The sequence below is a fragment of the Ictalurus furcatus genome, chromosome 20 (genome assembly GCF_023375685.1).
Source record: "Ictalurus furcatus strain D&B chromosome 20, Billie_1.0, whole genome shotgun sequence".
NCBI lineage: Eukaryota > Metazoa > Chordata > Actinopteri > Siluriformes > Ictaluridae > Ictalurus > Ictalurus furcatus.
The window spans coordinates 19713126-19740939 of record NC_071274.1 but is presented as its reverse complement, the minus strand read 5'-3'; the positions used below and the strand labels follow the sequence as shown (position 1 = coordinate 19740939).

The 27814-nt window shown below is 39.4% G+C and overlaps 1 protein-coding gene across 1 annotated transcript; it reads left to right on the top strand.

Annotated features, from left to right (window-relative positions):
• Positions 1-3882: 3882 nt before the first annotated feature.
• Positions 3883-12217, top strand: LOC128624433 (nucleolar protein 9). Its single transcript, XM_053652085.1, has 12 exons — positions 3883-3958; positions 5181-5498; positions 5706-5942; positions 6083-6304; positions 6798-6905; positions 7070-7211; positions 7465-7657; positions 7782-7922; positions 8796-8915; positions 9913-10122; positions 10208-10313; positions 11594-12217. The coding sequence occupies exons 2-12, from the start codon at positions 5258-5260 to the stop codon at positions 11746-11748; spliced, it is 1875 nt and encodes a 624-aa protein (XP_053508060.1). The 5' UTR covers positions 3883-3958; positions 5181-5257; the 3' UTR covers positions 11749-12217.
• Positions 12218-27814: the final 15597 nt, after the last annotated feature.

Genomic DNA, 27814 nt, shown 5'->3' with positions numbered 1-27814 from the left:
TGTTGATTTTGCTGGATATTGGATGTTCATTGTGGACATCATGGATTCCCGGCCCATGTGACTCCACATGCCGAAGTGTCCTTGTACAAGGCACTGAACCCCAAGTTGCTCCCAATGGCAAGTTAGCGCCTTGCATGACAGCTCTGCTACCATTGGTGTGTGAGTGTGTGTGTGAATAGGTGAATGAGAACCAGTGTAAAGCGCTTTGGAACTGCTAAGGATAAAAAAAAAAAGCGTTATATAAGTGCAGACCATTGACCATTTACCATTTACCATGTTCCACAACATTATTGAATGTACCTAAAAATGGTTGCAAAGAATGATGTCATTCATGTCATTTATAAATGAAATATTGTCATCACTGGCAAATCGCTATTGTATATTAGGAATAAAATACATTAGGATGTGCTGTCATTGGAAAATAATTGGAAAATAACAGTAACTCTGCTTTGCATCAGACCACATGACACCACCCATATCGTGTGTTATTCCTTACTTAGTGAATAAATACCTTTGCCCAAACATCTTATGAAAGCATTTTACTAAGTATGTGTAAACAGCTTAATAACTGCCCTTCATACGTTTTGAGTGAAGAGACTCTACAGGAAAACTTCTACATGTCCAAGTAACAGTACTATGTAATACAGATTTGGTAAATAGAGATTAGGCTGAAAGATACTGGAGTATTCATTTGATTCAGTGCTGTAAGAGTGTAACACTAATGTAACACTTTAAGAGCTAGTTCACCAATATACTGGTGGTACTGTATACTGTAGGTGGTGAAGAATGTAAATGTTTATTCAGCTCCATAAGGTAATTCAGTACAGAAGTTCTCAAGTCAACAGTGTGAGAGATATTTCAATGCTGTATCTTTTATTTTAGAGATGATAAAAGTGTAAAAGTGCTATGGACATATATTACGTGGAAAGGGTTTCAGTGCTTGGAGCAGAGGAATGATTGAAATACTCAATTCACTGGTATTTCCACATTCTTACTGCAGGTCAGCCCTGCAATTTAGCCAATCTCTCGGTTTTATTGCACAAGAACAGGCATGTCTGGATACTTCGGGGTCAAGAGGTGATAAATGCCCAGCTCTGCTCTTTTCACATCCTGGCACATGGATGAGAAATGAGAAATGTTATCATAGCCAATTAATCATCACAGATTAGTTCATATCGACGCCTGTCTATGTGTCAGCTGTCACGTATTATTTCGGATGAGACGTTAAACTGAGGTCCTGACTCTCTGTGGTCATTAAAATTCCCAGGACATTTCTCGTGAAGAGTAGGGATATTTCGCCAGTGTCCTGGCGAAATTCCTCCACTGGCCCTTATCTATCATGACCCCCTAATAATCTCCATTCCTGAATTGGCTACATCACTCTCCTCTCAACGAATAGGTGGTGTGTGGTGGGTGTTCTGGTGCACTTTGAGTGCCTAGAAAAGCACTATATAAATCTAAGGAATTATTATTATTATTATTATTATTATTATTATTATTATTTGATTAATTATACATACAGTACTGTGCAAAAGTCTTAGGCACCTGCAAAGGATTGCTGTAAAGCAAAGATGCCTTCAAAAGTAATGAAATTAAATATTTCTACATTTAATTTAATTAACAGTAGTCTCAGGTACAATTTGTGCAGTTTTATAAGACAAGTAGCTGGTAAGTTTTACTGAGCATCCTGGAAAACCTTCCACAGTTCATCTGGAGACTTTGACTATATCGCACTTATTGTTTCTTTGTTTCTTTGTATATTGTTTCTCTTTTTTTTTTCAGCCTTCATTATGTTTTCATTATGTGTCATGTTTCATGGGTACTGTAATGCCAGTGCTACAGCATAATACTTACAATGTAATTACAACTGTCACACAAACGTAGTTTTATTAAGTACATTCCACAAACTACCATTAGAAAGACAATCTACATGATTTCAGAATTTGGTGAGCTTAATAAACGGGAAACAGTGTGACCCAAAGAGGCCAAGAACACAGGAAGCGAGAAGAGGAAATGAATATAAAGGGCACTCTGGGGTTATAAGGAAATTATTACAATGAATAAGTGATACAGCAGATCCTTATGTGAGAAACAACACTAATAACAAGTCATTGTTGAAGAAAAATAGGCGGTCTGTGATACGTGTATGCATATCCTAATTCATAATGAAATGTCTTATTTTTTTTAAGTAATGTCGCATAAGTATGACTTGAGTAAGGCTTGCCTGGCCATCATTATATAGTAAGCTTTAGGTCAAAAAAGGGGAAGGGTCCTTAATGACTAATGATTGTCACACCCTATAGACATAAACTGGTAATATGATTGCAAATAAGGAAGCTGGAAAAAAAAAAGTTTGGAGAGGAGATGTGCTTGAAAGTGTGCTGATTGTAACTGGTGTTTGCTGTTGTCCTGAATTTATAACGTTTTTCTTTTTCTTAGTGTAGGAAATGGCTGCTCAAGCTGTTGGAAGAAGATCCAGTGACCCAGTGACCCACTGGGACCCAGTGACCCAGTGAAAAAGCTTAGGCTTCTTTGGTCATTGCTGGAAAGGAAATGCATTTTTTTTGGTCTGAAAAGCTACCAGCTGCAAAGAAACAGGTCGAGCTGGTCAAACTAAAATCTAAATCTTTGGCTGCAAATATGGGGGGAGGGGGGACACCTGGAAAACCAACATCCAATATTTATTGAGCGATTTAGTCAAGTAATTAGGATGCTGGGAAATAACTTCGTCTACCAGTTTGACCAGCTCAGCCTGTGTCTTGGCAGCTGATAGCTGGTCAGACCATGCTGGAACTGGCCTCAGGGTTGATCATTACTGGAGAGAAAGTGTGTGTTAAGGTAAGGGTAGATAGTCTCAGGAGATGTCCATGGTCCAGGTTGTTCAAAAGAAGAGGAAAAAAGATTTCTGAAATCAGATTAGATCATGTAATATAATCTTTCTTTTGATCTGGATCAAACCTTCGGTATGTGTTGTTCAAAACTTTTTTTTATATATTTTGCTCTTGATTTATTTAACCGTTACAGTGATAAAGTAGATGAAGTATACATTAGGCTACGGATTAAGCCTTTCAGTACAGTAAAGTAAAAAAGAAAAAAGATTTTGTCCCCATAAATAATCACCAAACAGCTGTCAATATCAAAAATAAACAATATACTTAATTTTAACTGTCATTCGTCACTGTATATTAATTACAATGACACAATCACCAGAGATGAACCAATTAAAAGTAGTTTGCGTCCCTTATTGCTCTCCACACATGAAGAACTCTGAATAACTCTGAATATGAACTCTGGAAAGCAAAACATGGGATTTTCAAATCCGAATCATTGTGATCCAGATTAAACTTTTTGAACAACTGGGCCCAGGAGACAGAGGTGTGTTTTTACGACCTGCTATGATCCACAATACAATTTTTATTTTTTTTTACTATTATTCTTACTAGGTCAGTATAGCTCTGAAGAAAAAACAATGACGCCCTCTAGTGTTCGTACTCCACATGTGCACTCTCGGTCCCCTTGTAGCAATAATATAGTCTACTCGTGGCTTTTGGACTTTATGATGATTTAACGATTATGTTAATGACTACTACATAATCATTGTGTTATGTTATACGAGTAATATCTATACATTTAATTTTAATATTAATGAATTGCATTTTTATACAATCGAACTGTATGGATTATACACATTTGTATGAGGGTTATGTTTATTCCATTCAACCTTTGAATTTAGACTTATGTTGTATTAATTAAGGAAAATAAATTCTCAGTTGTATGTGTTTACTGCTACATACGCCACAAATTTCTTTTTTAAAAAAAAAAACAACATTCGACGGTTTAGCGCCGTAATGACGTTTAGCTTTGGCATCACTAGCTATGTGTCGTCATCACCCTGCGACAACGTTTTCTCCACTGACCATGTGAGGAGGGGAACATAGCAGGGATGTGAAACGTTCAGGTGGGCATTCTGTGTTTATTTTACTAGCGTTTTATGTTCTCAAACATTATGGATAGCTGTTCGCTTAAAAAAATGAAAAGAGCAAGCGCTTCTTTTCTCACCCACCATTTTCTAGCGATGTTCAGAATCATCTAAATGAGGATGTAGAAGTAGTGGAGACATTGGAGCAAAGTTGATGGAGAGTCTTTATTGGTCACATATACATTGCAGCACAGTGAAATTCTTTTTTTCTTTGCATGTTCGGAGGTCGGGGTCAGAGTGCAGGGTTAGCCATGATACAGTGCTTCTAGAGCAGAGAGGGTTAAGGGCCTTGCTCAAGGGCCCAACAGTGGCAGCTTGGCAGTGCTGGGGCGTGAACCCCCGACCTTCCGATTTAGTAACCCTGGAGCAAAGTTCAAGAATGCAGTGTAACTATATGATGACGGTGCACTGAGTTATGGCAAGGGCTCGACTCAGCTAGTTAGTGATCTTCGAGGGTGTTGACAGTTGTATTCATGTGAAAGTTGAAGCTTTGTTTGGAGTGTAGAGATGAGGCGTTGAGTATAAAAGTGCTGTTGCATCACTTTGAGTAGTTAAAGTCCCCATGACGTGCCTTGAAACGTATTTGAGACGTAATTTCCACTGAAACAGAAAATCAGCGCGGGTCATATTGAGTGGCTCCTCCTCTTTTTATATAGCCAATCCCCCAACAAGTGATTTTTATAATGTCGGGGGCAGGACTTCGGATTCTAGGGAGCATTTAATTGGACAGAAGATCTGAAGAGAAGCTGAAGTGCACAATGATGTCAACAAAATTGTTGATCCGTATTGGTGGTAGAGACGGATGGTAAATTTTGAATGCGTACATGTTCTAAATGCGAATTTTGTCATTGTTTTGGAGCGCACTAGCTTATAGATAACATTAAGGCGAACATATTCATACTAAAAGCCAAAAAACTGGAAGAGTCCCGATCAGTCCCCCAAGAGATGAAGCAAGGGTCTAATCGCACTGGCACCACTATGAGCAAGTAGTCAAAAGGCACTGTGGGAAACAGACCAACATGTAGATAGAAGCAGTTTAAACTAAAAAGTCAACTCAGAATTTCAACATGAAATAAATCTCTTGCACAGCTGATCACATGTTGGTTATACACTGATATGTGGATTTGTACTTTAAAGGGAATTAATGTAATAGTGTGAATGCTTTCGCTCTCTATTAATATTGCTTGCGTTCATCTTTCAGATACAGAATTAGACGAAACTTGAAGTGTGACTGAATGCATCCCAGCACGTTTTGTTTGCTTGCTGTGATACACTGATATGAGAGAGATGGTGGAGAAGATGGGAGCAAAGGGTCAGAAGCATTTTGGTGAACAAGGGCAGAAGAAGATGAAAAAGAAACCTGATCGGAATAAGGGAGGAGGAAGCAGTGGCGGCCGTGGTGAGGAAGGGGGAAAGGAGGAAGGAGTAAAGAGGAAACGCCTGGATGCGATGACTGTGGGATATTTTCGTCGTGTGAGTGAGAGACTGAGCGAAGGATTCGCAGACGATGAGGAGCAAGGTAAGGGAGAAAATCGAGGCAAAGCTTATGTTTTAACCTATAGGAAGAAATGCTTTTGGATCAGGTTTTTTTCCTGCTATATTTAATTCCAGATCTTGCTTAGACAATTATGATAAACTAAAGACTAACATCATTCACAGGCCTGAAACTATATGTTATCATTTTCACCCACAGTTTTTTTTTTTAATGCCTGTTTCTTTCCCCCAGCTCTCTTTGTCGAAAACGTTCTCTCTGAGGTGAAGGGACAAGCTGGCGTCGTCACTACAGATATGACGGGCAGTCTGGCTCTCCAGAAGCTTCTGTCATTATCCAGCCCCAAACAGGTAGCAGAGGTTCTTGCCGAACTGGGCGGAGAAACGGGGTCAGAGTTTAAAACCGTGTCATGTGACAGATGTGGGGGTCATGTGATGGAAAGTTCCATCAAGCAGATGGCCAAGTGGACAGGTAAGAATAACATAATCAATACTGTATCTATGAGCGATAACGAGGGGCGACATGAGGTCATTTTTTATCTGTACAACACCGATGAATCACTATCCTGTGTTTACCAAGATTAGACTGATGGACTTTGTGTTTTCCTGCAGACGACGGCAACTCTGAAGAGAAGAGCAGCTCTGGAAATGAACAAGAGGAACCGGAGGCTGAGAACTGTGGGATGCTCGAGGATCAGGTGCTCACTCTTTGCCGAGTGGTGAGAGAGAATATCGTAGACTTCATCAAAGACCCTCACGGATCTCACGTGCTTCGAACGCTTATACACGTGCTTGCGGGATGTTCGGCGAAAGAGCAGACTGATACACGTCCAGGTGGGAGAACTGAGTCTCACGTATATTTATCACATAATTTATCATTTATTACAGATATATTCGTACCACCATTTATCTGTAAAATTGACCAATTCATACCCAAGTATCAGTTTTAATATTTGTTGGTTGCACTCTTTATTAGAGATGCAGTGGGGTCCAAAAATTTGAGACCACATTGAAACTCCTTTATTATTATTATTATCTAAATCTGGAAATAAACAAAGTTTTAGAACCATGAAAAACAAAAGGAAATGTTTACTATCTTGAATACTCAAGATTCTGCACTATTTATAAGTCACTATTTAAATTGAAGTAAATTTTTGATATTGATCGTTCACCAACTCCAAGGTCAGATTTGTACAAAAGGTCAGATTTTCCTTCATTCTTATGCCATGATTGGATCAGTTTTAGTGAATTATCCATTATTCAGAGCGCTGATCTTAAAAAATGGAAGATGTAAGAATGTATGTGGGTTTTTTTTTTCCCCTCATAGCAAAAAAGCAGAAGAAAGCAGAACCTGAGCTGACAGATTATGAAGCACCAACGTCATTCTGGTGGGAGCTCAAGTACCTTTCAGAGTCTCTGATAGAAAATGTTAATGGTGAGTGCCATAAAGTCATAATCTTATTAAAAAAAAAAAAAAATCACAAAATCGGTTAACTATCCTGATATTTACAACAACTCTTTTTAAACTAACGTAGATAGAATTTAGATGAGATCTTGCACTCATGTTTTTTTTTTTCCCTGTTCTTTTCTCGCTGTCAGTCTGTGCCACCAATCCCACTGCCAGCGCCGTGCTTCAGACCCTACTGACCATCTGCCACAGGAAGAGACCCATTCTATGCAAAAAACTAAACAAGGGCATCATAGGATACCTCACATCTCAGAGCTCAGCTCTTGGAGTCAGGTCAGGATGGAAGATCTCATCAGTGAATGGATGGATGGATGAGACATATCGTATAAATGAATGGATGGATGGATTTTTTTGGACATAAGGCATTGATAGATAGGTGGGATTTATGTGGAGAGATGAGACTATGGATGGATGGATGGATGGATGGACATGTGGATGCGACATATGAATAAATAGATGGATGTGAGATACGGAATCTTAGCACCATCCTGTCTCTCTTTCTCTCTATCTCTATCCCCTTCTCCAGCCCCCTTTTGGTGTTTCTGAAGGATCAGACATGCAGTCGGCTCATCCAGACAGTGTTTCAGTTCTCCCATAATGCTTTGCTTCGAGACACTTACAAGAACCACCTGAAGAACCAGCTCGTGCCTCTGGCGCTTCATCCGTTTGCAAACTACACCATCCAGTCCTTGATAGCAGCCTCGGTCAATTACAAAGTGGTGTGTAATTTCAGATTTTTTCCACAAAGCACATCAGCATGTCAAAACCACGTTATCTTTACAGTATCAAGTCTCTTTTAATGCTCTTCAATGCTTTCTAAACCTCTGTCTGTTTCTCGCTCAGTTTCTGAAGGTGTATGATGAGCTGGCGCCTGGGTTCGAGGCGATCCTGGCGTCGGGGCACATGGGGGTCATAGTGCAGGTGGTGGAGAGCTGCGTACACCGAGAGGAGAGGCAGGCTGACATGCTGCAGCACCTCCTAGAGGTGAAACTCAGTTACTACAGAAGTCTCTGCAGAAGCCCTCACAGCATTCACGCTTTTAAGGCTATTCAAATGTTTACCTTTTATTACCGGTATACAAAATTTGCCATTTATTTTACTTCCAGCCTAAAACTTTATAAACGTTTGTGCACTAAAATAAAAATTCGCCAAATTTTGAAAGAAATATCATTGAACACCCTGATTTTGTATCGAACATGCAATATGTGCATTTTATTGCATCAGAAAATATAAGAGCCTATCAGGTTTTAAAACGAGTTTTACCACAGTGAAGGGGCGGAGCATCAGTTGGCTTGGTGGTGTTCCCAATTTGCATATTCATAAAATGTTTAGGGGTCTCTGTGTGCGGGTTTTTTTTTTTTTTTTTCCTCTCCTGTTGTGTAATCTTTTTTGTAAAAGAGCCATTTCAGGCAATTTAAATAATATAGATTTAAAATTTATTTAAAAAAAAAAAAACTTTTTTTTGAAACTTGCATGTGATACTTTGTCTAATTAAGTAAAATTTTCAATGACCTTATTACTAATGATAAATTAAATGGCATTATTATTATTATTATTTAAGTAGTATATATGTTTTCATTTTTTAAACTATAAATACTTTTAATTAATTATTATTACTAATAATAGTTTTTAAAAAAATATATATTTCTAACTGTAAACAATAGTTAGAAATATATTCATAATTATTAGTTTATTTTATTTTAATGCACTGGCTTTATGACCAAAGGCAAATTTTAATATAATATAATATTAAGAGATCATGCCACTAAATCATGGACTGCACAGTGGCCGTGGTGTTTATGAAACTTCAGTACTTGTTTTCCTGCATTAAACAGTATTAACCGGATTTCCTCGCAGGCTTTTCACTGCAGCGAGCCCTCCACACGCCACCTCTCCTGTCTCCCTCTCTTCCTGTCCTTACTGACGTACGATGTGTACTACAACACAGAGGCAGCAGAGGGCGACGCTGTTCCTCAGGTATCACACACCTCACACAGGACTCAAACAGCTTTCATTAAGAACCTGACACAAATAGCAGACACTGGATCAAAAACAAAAAAAAGACTATGACTATAGGTGCAGTTGTGTCCAAGAGTGTACGTTCATGTCCAGGAAACAGTTCTGAAAGCAAGAGCAGTTTTATTTTTTGTATTTCAGTCAGCATGATGCATAGAAAAAAATTCAAAAATAAACCCATTGTATGAGAAGAGCGTATTCGGATTCAGTTTCTTGAATAGGAAGTATTACCTGGGTAAAGTTTTGTATTATATTTTCGGTAAGATGATTTTTTCTCTCTCTCTCTACTGGACATTCTACATGGATAATCAAAAACATGTAACTGTATGTGTATAGTTGTTCTGTATATTTTTGTTCAACGTTTTAACCAGTTGAAAACAGCTTAGAAGAGCGTAGAGCATAGAGATAAAGTTTTCAAGATGGAGGGATTTGTACTTTCCTATATAACATGATGAGCTGCATATTAACTTCACGAGAGAGGAACCGATAAAAAAACGAGGATTAATTTAAGCGTACTGTAAGCAATAGCAGGAATTATTTCACGGATGTTCCATAGCGTTAAACATGACTAGAAACGGATAAAAAAAAAATAGTACATCATTCTTTAATTAATAGAAGTGATGTAAATGCACCAGAGGAATAAAACACTTCAACAAGGAGGAAGTTTATTTCGTTTATTATTTTTCTATAACAGCACTCCTCATTGTGTTTTGTGTCTTTTAATTGCAAATCGTCATCGCGGTTGTCCTTGGTTCTTGTTATTTTTAGAAGAAGTTATTTTGTGGTGTTACAGACGGTCCACGTCTCCGTTCACGGGTTTCGGTAGAGTGTAATTGCCGCCTGTGTTTTGTTGAAGACGCATGTTGCTGGAACAGTGTGTTTGCAGACACGCACCTGTTTTTCAGCAGCTGGCCTTGAGATTAGGATGGTGTGATAGGACAGTGTTTCTCCTCCACAGCGCCCCCTTTCGATCAACTACCACGGCTCGCGCCTGGTCCAAGCGCTGGCCCGCTTTAAAGACCGCTCCATCCTGATGAACAGCCTGCACAGCCTGACCGCAGCCGAGATGCTGAGCCTGGGCACGGAGCAGACGGGCAGCCATGCCCTCCAGGCCCTCATCACGCTCTCCAGCGACAAAGGGAAAGGAAAGATCCTGAGGAAGCTTGAGGTGAGGCAGGGACTCTTGATGACCACCACAGTGTCGTCACTGATTTCGACTTGTCTCTCATTCCTGTCTCACTTACTGTACGCAGGGACTCTATACTCAGCTGGCCTGCTCCAAATACGGCAGTCGTCTGTTGGAGGCCGTGTGGAGCAGCGCCACCATCAGTCAGAGGCAGAGCATTGCAGAGCAGCTGGGTGAGCTAACCGGAAATCGCTAATAGAGTTTAGCTACTCACACAAGTTCTGTAAAATAGTCTAATCTCTTCGAATTAAACAGTTGTCCTTCTATATATTTATGTCTTATGTCATAATGAATCACTATCAGATATATCATCTACAGTCAGTTCAGATCATCTGAAACTTGTGTGGAATTTTATAAACGACAGGAGGTTTTATGCTGAAAAGAAACGTGCAGAAAAACGCACAGATGCGCCTAAATGTAACCCTCAGCATCATTTTTTTTTCATGTTACAAATGTTATAAGATTCATACTTGGAGTCACAATAACAAGTTTCAGAAGATAGCGCATAATGGCCGAGATTATACTGTTTTCTTGGGGTTTTTTTTAATGGAGTAACAATCACAGCAAGTACTACAGCAAATACTCTGATTAGTGGATGAGCTCAAATTTATTTATTCGTTTTTTTTATTTATTTTTTTTTACATGATCCCAGGTAGGAGTCAATATTTAGTGGATTTTTGGTGGTTGTCATGTTCGCAGGAGAATCCTGGCCATTTGGGAAAGCTATAGGTTTAGGGACCGAGCCTGAGGAGAGTAAAATTACGGGATACGTTGTTGTGATTGACCCACAAGTGGAGAGGAGAAGAAATGAAACACAGTCGCATGTTTCTCTGATGAATACTTTAATTCTTTTACGAGTGTAGTATTCCGCAAGCCTATAAAACTTTGAAAGAAATACCAGTAGGACGGTAACCTAAATAAGATGTTAAATCTAGATATTAAATAAAATTTTAAAAAACATGTCTGGGTGACATGCCTGGAGATGGCTCCTGAGATAGGCTAGTATTTGCCCGTTTAACACTTATTTTTTCCCCACAAAGCTGACATATGGCTTCATCCAAATTTATTGGATCACTTCTCTCGTTAGGCACGAACACCAATATTCCTATAATAGCATGCCCCCAAGTATTTTATTTTATACTTGTCTGCCTGATTTTGTTCTAAGGGAGTGCAAACTTTTTCACTCAACTCTCCTGAGCACATTGACGTTATTTCTAATGTATAACCTGCATTTTTATGCTGAGAGCAGTTTTCCGTTGAATGAAATGAACGTATTTTACCCTTCGCCCTCAGGTTTTCCAATTGGGAAAAAAAAAAGATGTCCGTCATGATCTTGATAAATATTACAACGCAATCCAGGCTTTAAGTAGATCAAAAGCAGCATCGTGTATATGTACGATTCGGTATAGTTAAGCATTAAACTGTAATAATCCGTGTGCATATTTTCTCTCAGTCCCCAGTGAGTCTCAGCTGCGCTCGGATCAGTTTGCACGCCACGTCTGGGCAAAATTCGGCCTCGCACACTTCCAGAAGAGACGCGGTGCCTGGATGGAGCTTCAGACGGGAGAATCAAAGAAGAGAAAGATGTTCAGTGACATTCTGGAATAACTGCTTTGAACTGGTACTTTTTTTTTTTGCAGGGCTTAAACGAGTGTTAAATCACCTCCTGTGGACTGAAATCCTACACCATTAACACGGTTCCTACAGAGTTACAGTTAATCCTCTGTTATTTGTTTTGGTCATAAGTTAACGCTTGAGATTTTTTCTATGTAGGTGACGTGTACAAATAAAATTGTGCATTTTTCCATTCTGTGCAGTTGCCCTGTCTAAAATGTCGCGATACATGAAGAATTTTCACGAAAATGTTTAGCGTCACGATAGTGCCATATTGAAAAAAAAATCTGAAATGAAAAAAATACATAAAGGATAGATTTGATCATTTAATAAGCGATTAGATAAGTGTATTGAAGCCTGATTAATGATGGTATTTCTATTCTATTGTTGCATTATAATTATTTCATGAGGCCTTCAGCAGAAATAAATGTTTTGTATGTAAATAATAAATACAGTTGTGAGATTTTGTACTTTGTGAAATTCCATGACATAAAGCATCAGAAATTGATCTGGTATTTTCTTCCTTTGATCTGTAACAAGCGTTTATGGTGCTGATGGTGGAGGTGTCGTGAGTGATTAATACCTCATAACTAGAAAACGAGTGAAGGAAGGAGAGCAAGAGCAAGCAGAGTGCAGCTGTGACTTCTCCTGCTCTCTCTCTCTCTCCTGCTCTCTCTCTCTCTCTCTCTATCTGAGTGGGAGAGAAGGGAGAAGACCGCGAGCCTGATCACAGGGGCGATGTGACATTCAGCTGCAAGAATCCCCTGACTGAGTCAACACCGGCCTGATAGAACGCCTCACACGAGTTCCTGGGAACGTCAAACAACTCTCGCTAACGGCCATTAACGTCAGGCGGTGCACAAATGAGTTAAATTAAAAGGCCAGTGTGGTTTTGTCTAGAGCTCCTTTACATCACTCATCTGCAGAGGTGTAGGAGATTCAGTGTGGTCCATTAAAGAACAATACGACTTTTATGTGGTGGTGTGAAACGGCGGGGCACAGATTACAGACGAGATTTCTTCTGACCGGTTTGTTATCGTGGAGAGCAGTTCACGCATGGAATTTCTCACAAATTGCTTTGTGAAATTACTTCGTGATTCTTATTCGGGTCTTTTTAGGTTTAGGGGAAAAAAAAAAAAAAGATGTGGAATTATTTTGACAAATATTACAATCGTCCACTTCATGGTGGATAAATGTTCCGTATAATTAGTGCCTTAATATTGCAAAATGCAGGAATATTGGCTTGATTGAAGACTTGAAGATTGATTTGATGTCTATCCATCAAGTCAATGGGTGTTGAGGTGGGGTGTAAAGAAAACGCTGATTTGGGCCATTCTAACATAATTGTAACTACTAGTAACTTTTTCGCAATAAACGTGTTCCTTCACCTATAATAAAGTAACCCTCATGTAGCGTTTGATTACAACCTGAGAGTGGACAATGAATAAATTATGGATTTGATGGAACACTTGTTTAATTTTTGTCCTTAATTGGCAATAGTGAGTAAAGTGATTAAAATATAATGTTTTTTTTTTTAAAGCAATTCAAGTTGTTCGAAATTCCTGAATCATTTAATAGCTAATATATTCTGTTTTTCTTTTTTTTTTTTTTTTTTTTTTTTTTTTTTAAATCCATAACACAAAACAGCATAACAGAAACATTTCGCATTAATTGGGTAAAAATAAAGAAAAAAAAAACAATGTCAGATATGTTATTGATGCATTAATCCACAGTGTTTTCCAATAAAACCATTGCTGGATGCTTACGGAAACAAAGGATCCAGGCCCACTTTCCCATTTAAAAGTTCATCTTAAATAGTCAATGTGATGCTCTCTTGCATACTACTTAATGTAGTTTTTGGTGTCACAACGTTTTGGGGAAAATCTGTGTAAATATATAGATCCTTTAGATCGAATTATTGATCCTGTAATGAAAAAAGTCCTATTTAATAATGCAGTTGATGGACAGGCAAAGTAACAAATGTTTAGGACCTTTAAGGGAATGTTTCCGGTTCTCATTTCGGACTAGTCCGTTCTTTTCACGGATAAACTCATTACAGCGTTGTAAGTGTCAAACTTCAGGGACCCTTTCTTCTGTGAGCCGGTGACAGTCATCAGGCTTGATTCTCCCGCAGGACCCTGAACGTTGGGGATTTCCTGGGGGGGGGGGGCTCTGAGCCTCCGAAACCTCCCCCCCTCATTAGTGATCCGTTGATGGATAGCGCAGCTAATTGTAGACCTGCGGATCAGATCAGCTCTGGAGCTGCAGCTGTGGACTCTTATCAGTTAGGAGGTCCTTCAGTGGAGTTATTCCAGCTGGGTAGCTTTCCCTGTGTCTCTCTCTCTCTATCTCTCTCTCTCACACACACACACGCAAACATATTCACAGAGCAGAACTAGCTGATGGTGCATTGTTCTGGTGCATAGACTTGTTGCTTCTTCTATTAACATTGTTCTGAGATATTAACATAAAGCATTTGATGACAGTTCCGTGTGTCTGAATTGTTCCGTTTTTGGGAAATGCAAATCATCACAAAGTTGCCATACAGTGTGATATGCTGAATAGTAGTGAGGTTTCATAAACTTGGGACTGTTGTATTCCTCTTGTTGCTATATTCGTGTCTGGTGACTGTGTGGTGGCCTGGGAAAACTCTTCTAAAGTAGGTAGTTCTGAAAACTATGACAAGTGAAATACATTCATGTAAAAAAAATAAATAATAATAAGTAAACGGACTGCACTTATATATCGCTTTTATCCAAAGCGATATATAAGTGTGTCTCATTCACACACACTCTCACACACCAATGGTAGCAGAGCTGCCATGCAAGGCACTAACTAACTTGCCATCCGGAGCAACTTGGGGTTCAGTGTCTTGCCCAAGGACACTTCGGCATGTGGAGTCATGTGGGCCGGGAATCGACCCGCCAACCCTATGATTAGTGGACAACCCGCTCTACCACCTTATCCACAGCCACCCATGTGGTACACCCCATGGAAATTGTTGCCTTTTTTGACATATTTGGACAAGCAGACATTTGATCCTCTTTGAAACGGTGCCTGTTAATGAAGTTGACTTGAACAGAACCATAAGGAAAAATAGCTTTTTCAGTCATTTATTCAAAAGAAATGTCAATAGATGTGAAATACTTCTGTGGAAAAAGTAAGTACACCCTTGGCTTCAGAAGCTAGTATTGCCCCCTTTGTTGAATATTGAATGGAATAGTGCTCAGAAATTTCCAGCAAGCTGATGTCCCCCAGTCCCTGACAACAGCTTACTGGAATTTTTGAGCACTCATCCATTCAATATTCTTTCCGTTACAAGATGTTTGAGGGTTTTCTTGCATGTACTGCCTGTTTCAAACCCCCTCACAACATTGCAATGGGATTCAAATACGGGCCTTGACACTGCCATTCCATAAACCTGCAATTCTTCTTTTTGAGACATTCCTTGGTAGATTTGCTAGTGTGCTTAGGATCATTATCCTGTAGAAAGGTCCACTTCCAGTTCAACTTCAACTTTTGGACAGATGGCTTCACATTATCTTCAAGCATTCTTTGATATGATGCAGAATTCATATTTGAATCAATGAATGCAAGCTGTCCAGTCCCTGAGGAAGTGAAGCAACCCCAAACCATAACATTTCCACCACCGTGCTTCACAGTTGGTATGAGGTGCTTCTCCTGAAAAGCTGAAAAGTCTTTGATCTGTACCAAACATGTCTGTAACATGGCTGTTACTGATCAAAATCATATAAATAAACCGCAGAAGTCTTGGGATTCTGTTCTATGGAGCGATGGAACAAAACTGGAACTTTTCGGCACGATGGATCAGCGGTATGTCTGGAGGAAGAAGAATGAAGAAAGAACACTCTGTCCACAGTAAAGCGTGGTGGTGGCTCGGTGATGCTCTGGGGCTGCTTTGCATCCTCTGGCACTGGAAACCTGCAGCGTGTGGAAGGCAAGATGGATTCATTGAAGTATCAGGAAATCCTAGGAGAAAACCTCATGCCGTCTGTGAGGAAGCTGAAGCTTGAGCATCATTGGACCTTCCAACATTACAATGATCCCAAGCATACCTCAAATTCCACCAAGGCTTGGTTGCAGAGGAAGTCCTGGAAGATTGTACAGGGCCATCACAGTTACCTGACTTCAACCCATAGAAAATCTCTGGTGGGATTAGAAGAAGGCGGTTGCAGCCCGCAAACCCAAGAATATTACTGAACTGGAGGCCATTGCTCATGAGGAATGGGATAAGATTCCTCAGGAAGCTGGTATCTGACTATGAATCTCATTTGCACCAGGTCATAACAGCAAAAGGGTACTCTACTAAGTACTAAAGACGCTTGCCATGAAGGGGTTGAATAATTTTCAGTTGCATTTTCAGTTCAATTTGGGGAAACCACTTGAAGCATTCGTTGTGTTGAACTTTGTTGGATTTGTTCATTGCAAATAGCTGAAAGTCTAAATTTTGACAATAAACCTGATTTGCAATGGGGTTTGAATAATTTTGGTTGTAAATGTTACCATTATGTAGAAGAATCTTTGTGGTGGAATATGGTTTGTTTATTCTGGCAACCACAGGAAAGAAATGGCTCTACTATGACAAGAACCTTTTCTGCTACCCTTATTTTTAAGAGAGTAGCCCTAGTTATCTGCATTTTTACGCCTGACATAGAGGTGGCGTGATTATGATGTTAGATTAGACTTGATTCTATGCTGTGGAGTTTCCCATGATATATAAAAATATAGATATTACCCCACTTCTGGGAAATGGTTTGAAGATGAGCAAGTCTTTGCAGCGTGTCGCTAAGCACAACATTCAAACTAGCGCAGAGCAGTAAATTAGTCACAGGCCATTTATAAGATCAGATCTTTAGATTAGAGCTCTGTTCTTCATCAAGTCCTCAAATACAGTAAGATGGAATTAATAATAGTGCTGGTGAAGAGGATTGTGTCAATGTAAAACTTTCTTCCTTTTTTTAGGATACAGTGCTAGAATTTTCCTTTAAAAACATCATTATTATCCTAGACCGTGTTTTTGTGTTTGTTTGTTGCTTTTTAAGACCAGTCAATTTCAAACCTGGGCCTTCCTCCACACACAGCCGCTCACACACACTCCTTTCAGTCTCAGATTTCAGAGAGCCATACAGTTTGACCGGCTGTTTGAACTTTTCTGTTCTAATTAGGCACAGGACTGAGAGATGCTTAAATGGATCCCTCATCACCAATTAGCCAGATCTCCTTTTCATGCCTCTGTTCAGTAATTAGCTCAGTTGTAACGAGAGAGGGGTGGTGAGGGGGTGGTTTCGGGGTGAGCTGGAATCGGCTATCTGTCTCTGTGTGAGGTGTTTTTCCACTCCAGACAGCAGAGAATGGCTCAATAGGAGATGGGTTGAAATCAGTTGTCCAAACGCCCACATGCACAGTGAAGGCCGAGATAGGCGCCAGAAAAACAAACAGAACAAATACATTCTGTATGTGACGATCATTAGGAAGGTGCCTTTGGCGGGATGAGTTGAGAGAAGGATACGATGGGTTTTTTTGGAGACATTTAGTGCTGAAATTGTGCGGTTAAATGTTGTTCTATCCCTGTTCTAACATGAAACAGATGTTCAAGTACATGTGGCGTTTAGTTGTGATTTTTTTCCACTGGTACAAAAGTAGGGAAAAGGTGTTTTATTATTATTATTATTATTATTATTATTATTAAGTTAACAGACAATTTTTTTTTTTAATTTATTGCAAATTATACAAAAGTATGGCTGGGCGATATGTTAATATTATATCAGTATCAGAAAAATCAGCTTTTCTGAGATATCGTGGATATCATGATATCTTTTTAGAATTATTTTTCTTTATAACTTTACAAATTGTTTTTGTACGGATTTGATTTTTTTCTCCTTTTCAATGTTATTTTTTTAAAATATATATTTAGATATTTAAAAAAAAAAAAAAGATATCCAGTTAGTTTTGCAGGCATTAAATAAAGGATCGTTGAACAGGTTTGGTTTTTTTACACTACTTTATTGCTGGTGGTTTGTATTGTGATGCATATCATGTGTTGTAGAAATACCTTTGAGAATTGTGATGATATTTTTGTCAATTTTATCACCCAGACCTACTTTTTAGGCTGAAGGTTGACAAATAGGACTGTCTTCTTCTTTTTTTTGTCCTACAAATAAAATAGTTCCTATGAGTATATTATGAACATGTAAGCCAACTATATATATACTACTATGTTCTAAAGGAAGGAAGTGCTATAAGTGTTTTTTTTAAAAGCATTAAAACACAGAGCAGCTCTTGTTGCTGACAGAATCCATGAGGCCCACACTGCCAAATACAACAGTCCATCCATTAGGACGTGAGCATGCGGCCCTTATCCGAAGACTGTTTCCTTTAAGAGAAGCGCTAAGAGCTGCTCAGGGTTTATGGAAGGCCAAAAAGGGCTGAAATGCCTAAAAAAACGCTGCATATAGGAAGTCCATACGTTCAGGCTGCACAACGAGGGTTGCCCGCGTTTGAGGTTTTTGGCACTCGCTTACAATAGAAGGATACGGCTGTTATTTTAATGATGGAGGCATGAATAGAATGGAGGCCCGGGCATCCATGTCTCATGTTGGATGGATCTGATGACTGATAGATGAAGGTGTGGATGTGGTTTGTCCTGGGTTTTTTTTTTTTTTTCATGTCAGTGTATGTTCATGTGGTGTCAAAAAGGGATGTTGGATTTGACAGACGGATTAGATATTCTGTAAATACTTTAGGATAACAAAAAAACAGATCTTGGGTGTATATATAGTGTAGTCTATCAATGGTTATGAAATTAAAACAGCTCAGCGTTTGCCGTTTAAGAGAGCGGACCTCGGTTCCTGATAAACATCACCATCATTTCACACACTTTTGCCCCATAGGGTGGTTAGCGGGGGCCTACCTAGAGCTGAATTTCCCTCACTTTCACCAAATCAAAACACAAGGATTGTCTTTCATCTCAGGAATTGCACACGAGCTGACCTCATCGCCCAGAAGAGGAGAAAAGGGGTGTTCAGCGGGCAGTACAGGGCAGGCGTGGATTTTATCATGAGCCTTCACGTTCTCTAACTGGAGAGGGAAAAAAAAATGGATATTTGATTAGCAACCTTGGTAACACAATGGCAAGGTCACAATAGTCTTCATAGCTAGATATGATAGGCAGAAGTACACACTAGATAAGGTATGTGGTGTGCTATAATTCCACAGTCTTCAGTTATACCTCATATTTCCTATTTACCGACTGTTAGTCAGGCTCATTGCATGCATTTGCTTTGGATTTGTCCACTGCGACTGGCAATGGTTAATAGTTTCAGACTGTGATACTGTTCAGGAGAGCAGGGTGACTCATTAATAGAATTTAAAAGCATTATAGGAGCTGGGCTTAATGCGATAAAGACCTGAAATAAGATGAAACAATCCTGTAGGCCGTCAATGTGTTGACATCTGTGATGAATCTTTTGATGTCATAAACGTGATGGTGACCGTAGTTGAAATGTGCTGTTGAGGGGGAAAAAAAACAGTGTATGGATCATTTGGTCCTCTCTGGGCTCCAGCTTGAGTCTATTATTGATGTCATCTTGATCCAATTTGATGAATTTTAGGGGTTCGCCCAAAGAGAGGGGCCGTCCGGAGCAAACCCAGGTCACGTTTCTCCAGATTTCACCTCGTTTCTCGCGCTGATGCTATCCTCTTCTCTCCTCTTGCATAAACACACACACACACACACATATGCAGACCACTAATGTCTACTAATATTCCTAGCTGATGTATGGTTATTGCCTTTGCTTTTGTGTGAATCTCCAAGATTCCAGCATGCTCATTTAGCCAAACCTATCTCTTTCAAGTTGACCTTGAGCCAACCATTCTTATGTGAATGACTCTGAAACCTTGCAGAATCTCATTCAAGACTAAACAAGAAACAGGTTGTTCTAGAACGCACTTTACTTAAATAGAGCGCGGAGGTAAAGATTAATCCATCGCCGTGCCAAAGGTCACTAGCGCTAATATGCCTCGAGAGATCTCGCATGCAGAAGAAGCTGAAAGCATCGGAGCCTCCTCGTGCTGGATTGTGTTGCGTAATAAATCGGTTACCAATTTGTTTTCTAAATTAAAACCCATTTTGCCTCCACCCTCTGTCAACCTAAGACCCTGTCTCATTTATTTTAAATCTAATTTACTTCTCCTTGGCCCATATCCGCAACTGAAGCGTCTGGCTTTGATCCGCCCATGCCTCTGTGAGGTAATGGCGCAAGCAGTGCCATGTTGCATTCAGCAATGACGAGAATCATAGCCGTGGAAGCGCGAGGTTGTGGCCCGGCACGGCGTCCAGTGGCCTCAGGCGGCTTCAGGACCGACTCACACTCACGCTTTATTGAGTCTGGCAGGCCTGAACTTTGTGCTCCTCACATGAGCTCACTGAGGTGATGAGGTGAAAAGTAGAACGTAGATGCAAAAGTGTTTTTTTTTTGTCCCTGAAAGGGGGCTTTGTGGAAAAAAAAAATCACCAGAAGGATGGATACATATTCACTTTCATATTTAATAGATAAATACAGCATTGAATATTCCAATACCAGTATCAGGTACTGATATCATTGCTCATTTACTCATACTAGTAAAAATGTTTCAATACCGACGTCGGATACTACGTGAAACTACAGTATGTGACGTTATCACGCGACAGAACAGACGACACGACAAGACAGCGATCAGGATGTATTTCACAATTAATGACGCCAATCAAAATAAAGCAGACAGCAAACTGTGTTCTGCATCCATACTGATAAAAAAAAATGTATACATTTGTTATTTAGTTGTCCGTTATATATCTGGATGGGAAAATCTCATGCATTATTTTGTCATTGAGTCAGAGGACATACAAGATACGAGCCAGTAGCACCTAAATGCACCTAGAGAGGCGTAGAGCAGGATACAAGTGTTTGTACAAGCATTTCCACATTGCAAATACAATACTGTAGCTATCGTCAGCCATGCCATTATGTCCAATAAGAGACTCATTTGGCAATGAGCCAGCTTCAGGAAAGGAAGTTACAGTGTGAAAGGAAATGAGGTTCTGAATTTAAAGGTTGAAGTTAAAATCAAGTTTAGAAGTAAGACAAGTTTAGGTGCTCTTATGTATCTAGGGATTACAAACATTTTATAAATGGCATGTAATAATTGATAAATATTTGAAAATTACATTTGATTCTGCATCAGACGTTTTATTTTGTTAGACCACTTGGTACAGTTTTACACTGGAACCGACTTCTATACAAAGACGTTTATGGAACTTGGGCTTTTTTGTAAAAAATAAATAAATTAAAAAATAAAAATAAAAACTTGCTAGGGATTAGTTTGCCTTTAAAACCTATCATTCAAAATGGCAGCTCATGCTTTTGAGATTAAAAAAAAAATAAAACCATGAATTAAAGTGTAAAAAATTAAAAAATTAGGCACTTTCAGAATGATTCTCAGCATGGAACTCAACATTTAGCCAATAACAGTCATCCATCTGTCACCTTCAGGACGGGAAATGAATGCCGTGAAGAGACATGAAAGATGAGATGAACCACGGGAAAGAAAATATCTTCATTTAATGTGATGTACATATAATTCAAATATACAAAGTTCATATTCATATACTTTTGTCAGCTTCCAAGCGCCTTACACTTTGGACAGTCCCTTGTAGATTTCTACATTTACAAATACTTGTTTTAAATTCATTTAAATGATTCAATTATTTCAATTTAATAGTTTTAACCGTACAACAATACTCATGCCAAGTGTTGGTTGGGGTCTTAGTTAGGTTTCATGAAATTTGGAAACATTGGGGATACTTTGGATAAATCATGGTAGTGGGAGAAGACAGCAACATGAACTCTGTAATGAAGATCTTGTTTTACAGCACTGAGCATTCTCACTGAACACACAGAGAGAGAGAAATGTGACTCTGACTGGAGTGGACTTGTGATTTTTGGCCACTCTTATGAACGGTTTCGTCCCAGAACCTCAACTAAAGTTTGTGTAAGAATTTCAGAAATCTGTGGTGTCTAAGATTACCACAACCCCAAATCTCAGTTAAGTGTAATTCTAACCCATCTCATGGAGCAGCTTGCACCTTATTACAGTTCTACACAAATAGCTTAAAGCTAAGAGAATTAGCCACTAAACCCTAATGCATTTTGGGTATTATCAGCTCCAAAGTATAAAAATCAACAAGGATTAGGAATGGCTGATGCAATTACCTTAATCTTTATGTAGTCTTTGGGAGACCGCGGAGCTTCTTGTAACTTAACTTTATCCTAACTCTATTGTGCTTTAATTGTCATTCGAAAGTTTGTTAGCTTGTTAACATTTTGAACATGAATACATGACAAGCAATCTTAGAGAGGTTTTACAATGAACCCTAGAACAAAGGGTTTAATAAAGAAAGCCAGAACCATTCCCCAACATTCACGCTAGCAAGTAACAGATGACCAGTGAGATGTTCTCAGTTCTAAGCAAATTAGTTTTGATACGGTAAAGCGACATATCCGAATGTTTCCTTGAACCAATCCTCTGGTGCGTATGGGCCAACATTTCTTCAGTTCCCTTTGCAAATTTAGTTCCTACGTGCAGTTAGTTCCCAGTTACTGTTTGATGTGCAAAAAAGGAAGGAAAACTTGTAACCATGGTTTCATCTTATCCTGCCATATAAGACCTCCCATTAAATGTGTATAGACACATTAGGGAGAGAAATAAAGCTTGAAAGGAAGTAGGAGAAATTGTTGGTGCCGATGGTGAATGAACACAGCTAGTAGAGTTAGCTTGCTTTGCTAATCTGTCAAGGAGATTAGTACTAAGTCTATCATGTAACTCAAACACCTAAAAGCGCAAACAATAGAGGTTGCTACACACGCACGAGACAATCTACACGCAACAAGAGTGACTTGTCTCCTGATAGTGTAAACCATCCAAAGAAGCCTTTGAGCAGCCTTTTTTTTTGTCCATATGAACTCCACTACAAATCCTTCTTACACACTGCAATCATCTGTACAGTCCACTTTAGCTTGTGTTACATCCGAGTCCAGGCCAGCGAAACTGACAGCAGTGACAGAGCCGTCATCTCACACCCGCTGCCCTGCTGCCCTCAGAGCGTCAAATTCCTTCCTCTGGCTCTTAACACCTGCTCCTGACACCCATCTGAAGGACAAGAGGGGGGCAGACATGAGAAAGAGAAGCTGTTTTGGCTCAGGGTGTCCTATAGTAAGTACTCGCCGCTGGGTGGGCACTCGAGAGGCAGCTGTTAGGTTGGGGTTTTCTACAACGCTAAAGAGTCCAGGTCCTAGATTGAGACTGTACTTCTTTGACTTGATCTGCTTAAACCCTGTTTTGAAAACACCAAGCCATAGCTCACTTATGCTAAGCAAATGTTGTTGCCTTGCTCAATACGTGATGCCATAAATCATGCTAGACAGAATGTGGGTGTAATGCAGTGACACTATCTGTATCTGTGTAATGCACAAAAAAGAACCGTATCTGTATTCAGATTTAAACCTGAACTTGGTGTAGTCTAAACCAGAAGAGGTTTTGTTGTTGTTGTTGTTGTTAAATATGAAAGCCACCACTATGTCACTGCAGAAGAAACCAAGAGGTGGAAATGCCAGCACTGTCAGCATGGTGTCCAAATTTTGACTCTGACAGTTCCTCAACATCATCTACATCCCTCAAGTTCATAATTGGTCTTAACTATAGATGTGAGTTGGAATGTTTTTGTATTCTCGCTCATGCAGTTATGAGCTTCTCTTTTTTTTTGTACTGCTTGTGATATTTTTCTATCATCCAGTCTCCTCTAGTCTGAAACAGATGCCCTGTGAACCTTTCTGGCAAAAAAAAAGTTCAATAGTGTACCTCTTATTTGTATCTGTATTTGTATGCTTTTAGAACACATTATCTCTTAATTATGAATACTATATTTGTATTTGTTACAGAAATACTTCTACATGGACTTATTCAGTCCGTACTGGATTTCATGGAGTTTTTTGTGATTGTTGTTGCCAAAAATGCTTGATTTCATGGCGTTTTTTTTTTTTTCAAAATTTGTGATGTTTTTTGTGAGGTCTTTTTTTTTTTCGGTCGAAGTGGCAAAGTTGCAATTGCACGCAGAAAGAAATTGCAGTCTTTCGCAGTGATTTTTGTTGGTAAATGACACTTTTTAGCTGTACTCATGTTTGACGCAAGCGAATTCGAAAAGGGCTTTGACTGAATGTGTGTTGTGATGATGTCACATGATACGTCTTGGTCCGAATCTGTGGAAAAACCTTAAAGTTTGAAAAATTTCAAGGTCCTCCGAATATTGCGGAGTTGACTTGATTTTGTGTTAATTTCTGCGAGTGTAAAATTCTTTTTTATTTACTTTAAGTTACAGTCTTTAAGGAAAGAGTGTCTGCATCTAAACAGTGTGGTGCCAATCCAGAAAGTTTAGGTCATTATAATTTATATTCTTCTTCATTATAATAACAAAATTCTAGCATGTGATGCACTATTGGAGTCATACACCATGCTGAGCCACCCAACAACCATCTTCCCAGAACATGTTTGTTACTCGACTCTCAAAATAGATGCTTATCTGCCATTAATCAGCGTACCTGTTGAAGAAAACCTAATCACCCACCACCTAACGCCAGTCAGCCCTGGCATCGAAGAGAGCAGTCACGAATACCAGCATACGCAAAAAGCAGCCTGGCATTGAACCAAGCAACTCCCAGCACCCTTATCGCCTGCATCACATCCTCCATTGAGCTACACTCCCAATGATACTGGCTCCTGCACAGGGGCCCTGCTCTTTTCATCATCGGAGGAGGCAGGGCCCAAGACACGACCACTCACATTCACTTAGTGTCCTCAGTGAGTCACCTGCCATTTCAGACAGAATGAGAGTTGTACCCTGGAGTGCAGCATTTGGGGGAATTTTGTTGCGCTGGAATGGTGGCATGACAAGGTTCGATTTCGGAACCGTTTACGTAGGCTGAATCTGCAGGTCAAGTTGGGACAAGTGGATGAGTGCATTATAAAAATGTATTTTTTTTGTTGTTGTTATCATGTCTTGATTTGAATCAACTATAAATGTCTGAAAACACTGTAAAGAAAACCAGCTGAATTCCATGATTCACCATTCATGGGAATGCAAAGGCATTGGATTTCTTACATAGATTCCCCCTCAGTTGTTCCAATACCAAAGAATTCTTTCTGAGATCAGGTTGTCCGAAGGGCAATCAGGTAGCTTAGCCTGCCAGTTTGAAAAAGCCTGATGAATCATCGGAATCAACCGTGGTTTTATCTTATTGTTCACCGTTGTGCCCTAAGCTCCAAGTCTCCACCGTGGCCGACTCAGCCGCTTTTAATCTCCAGACAGTGATGACACCATCAGCTCTGATAGGGCCCACAAGATAGTGCAGCCCAGTTCTTCTCAAGCAGTTCAAGCTTCCCTGTGCTGTGGAGGCTTAAGGCAGGTATAGACAAGCTCACTAAGAGGGGCTTTGTGGCTATGCTTGCTCTCTGAACGAGGGAGGAGGGAGCAAGGACATTCCACTTCCATTTATCTCACTCTTACAAGGATATTTATCTTTGTTCATCTCCCGCTGGGTCTTGCTTTTGTCCTGTATGACTTTGAATAGAACTTCTATATGCCTCATCTTCGTCTGATCACTGTGCTTTGCGCTTTATATACCTACGTTTAGCAAGGACATCTATGCAGTGAAAAGGTATACTTTGGGAAAAAAAAACGATCTGATCATTTTCCATTGACTCATTTGCATGTTTAGTCATCCATCATCACCGTCATCATCATCCATGCTTTCAGTGTTCAGTATCTGACTGGACGACTGGCTTTGTGTATTCATCCATGCTCAGACTTCGACTTGGAGTATACCTGCTTCCTGTAAGGCAGCATGCAGCACTTACGTGGTAATATTCACTCTGTTTTAACTTGGTAACTATCAGTGAAAATCCATGACTCTCGGCATAAACATCCCCCAGGCGCTGGTAATGCTATCTGGCCAGACCGAGTAGACTGACGTGGGTGGGGGCGGAAGCACACTTATAGTGACAGACTTACACCTGGAAGGTCTTGGACTCTTAAATGATGTGTTGAAATCTGGACTACTGGTACTTGAGACTCAATAAGATGTCACAGTTGCAAATATTTGGTTTGGTTTTTACATCCATTCACTTACAAACATGTAGGGAAAACATACAGAAGGGTGACAAATGAAAGGAAAACCAGTATATAGGTTTTTTTTTTAGCTAAGGTGTTGGGCCAACATGAGCCACAAGAACAACTTCAGCACCTTGACATGCTGTAGATACCTACAAGTCTCTGGAAGTTGGTGTTTTGATGATGGGTCTCAAGCTCTGTCCAACACATCTCTCCAAAATCTCCCATAGTTTCTACTAGGTTGAGATCTGGTGAATTCATTTTCATCCTCATCAAACCATTCAGTGGGCCCTCGTGACCTGAGGTCATCTTGGAAAAGACATTAGGAGAAAGGTGATGAGTCAGAAGAAGTTTGTATTGATTCCTTCACCACCCGCCAAATTCCTTCACCACCCGTTACTCAGTGTGCTAATAGTAACAGAATTTTATATGACATTCATGTATACTTGTCTCCAAATTAGATGCGCATACTTGGCCACTGATGAAAGAGTCTGAATAAGAGGTTTAAAAAAGTGCTTGACATTTCCAATTCTGAATTTATTTTCAGAAAATACCTATCAAGGACTTTACCGATTCTGCATCAAGCAGATGTCGAGATGAGTTGAACACTCCTAGTCTACTCCCATCCTCTGTATGAGATAGAGACAAGCTTCAGTGGAATCTTCCAGATGCTGTGGCTCCGCTTGTCCTTGGGCAAAGTACAAGTGCTTAGTCACTCTGCAATAATTTGGTCCTGCTTCCCAGAAAGTGCATTTTCATACTTGTATTTGATCCTTTTCTCTATTCTCTGTATCTACGGTGCAGTTTTGAGCAGCTTTAAACATTTTAATACCACGTAGGATTATTTATTAGCAGGTAGGGGATGAATTTTTGCTATGAGATTAAAACATAAAGAAAAAAGCATTTGTATTCAAATTTGTATATGACCGTAGAAAAAAAATGTCTACTTAATTAAAATGGGTTTGTGTTTTGTATTTCTCCATTACACTGAACACTTATCAAAGGCAGCACTTTATGTTTCGTCATGAGTGTTAAAGTTCATAAACAGTGCACCAGTGCTTGTTAGAAAATCGACTAATTTAAACGCACACGAGCGATTACTTATTATCTCGAGTCAAGTGAACTGTTATGACTATGCAAGTGTGTCCATGAACTTGTCCAGAAGGAAATGAAGAGTATAACCTGACTTCTTTTTCGACTGTTGTTATTAGATGTTTGCAGTTGTGATTGCATAAGTATTCACCCCTGTTGCTGTGAAACCCATACATTAGTCATCAGAAGTGTGCAATTTAAAATACACCAGTTCCTGGCAATTTCAGTAGCTGTAATTGTGGTTCTACCAAGTATTAAACCCAGGGGGTGTGTATATATACATATGCAACCAAATAATGCCTGCTTTTTTTCTTTATTTCTTTGCGCCATTGTCCAATTTACTTCACTGAATGGGAGTGAAAACTTATGCAAGGCACTTTGCATTGTTTTAACACATAATTGTTTTTTATTACTTACCTTCTGTTCCAGTAGCTAGTGTCCTATCAGGCAAAGCTGCTACAATCTTGTAGCTACATAAAGTTAAGGTTCCTGGCACAATATTACTTTAGAAAAGAACATATTTAATTGATCAGGATTTTATACAAAGTAGTAGAGACTAACAGCATGGTTTCTGAAGGATAGCTAGCATTAGAGTTAGCATAAGTTATCAACCAGCAGCATGCTATTAAGTGAAGTGGCAATCTGAGCTCATGTCTTCCGTATTCAAAATACAAAAGGTATTTTTACACTATGGTATATATTATTTTCATACATTTACATTATATATTTTATTGTTATTGATATCAG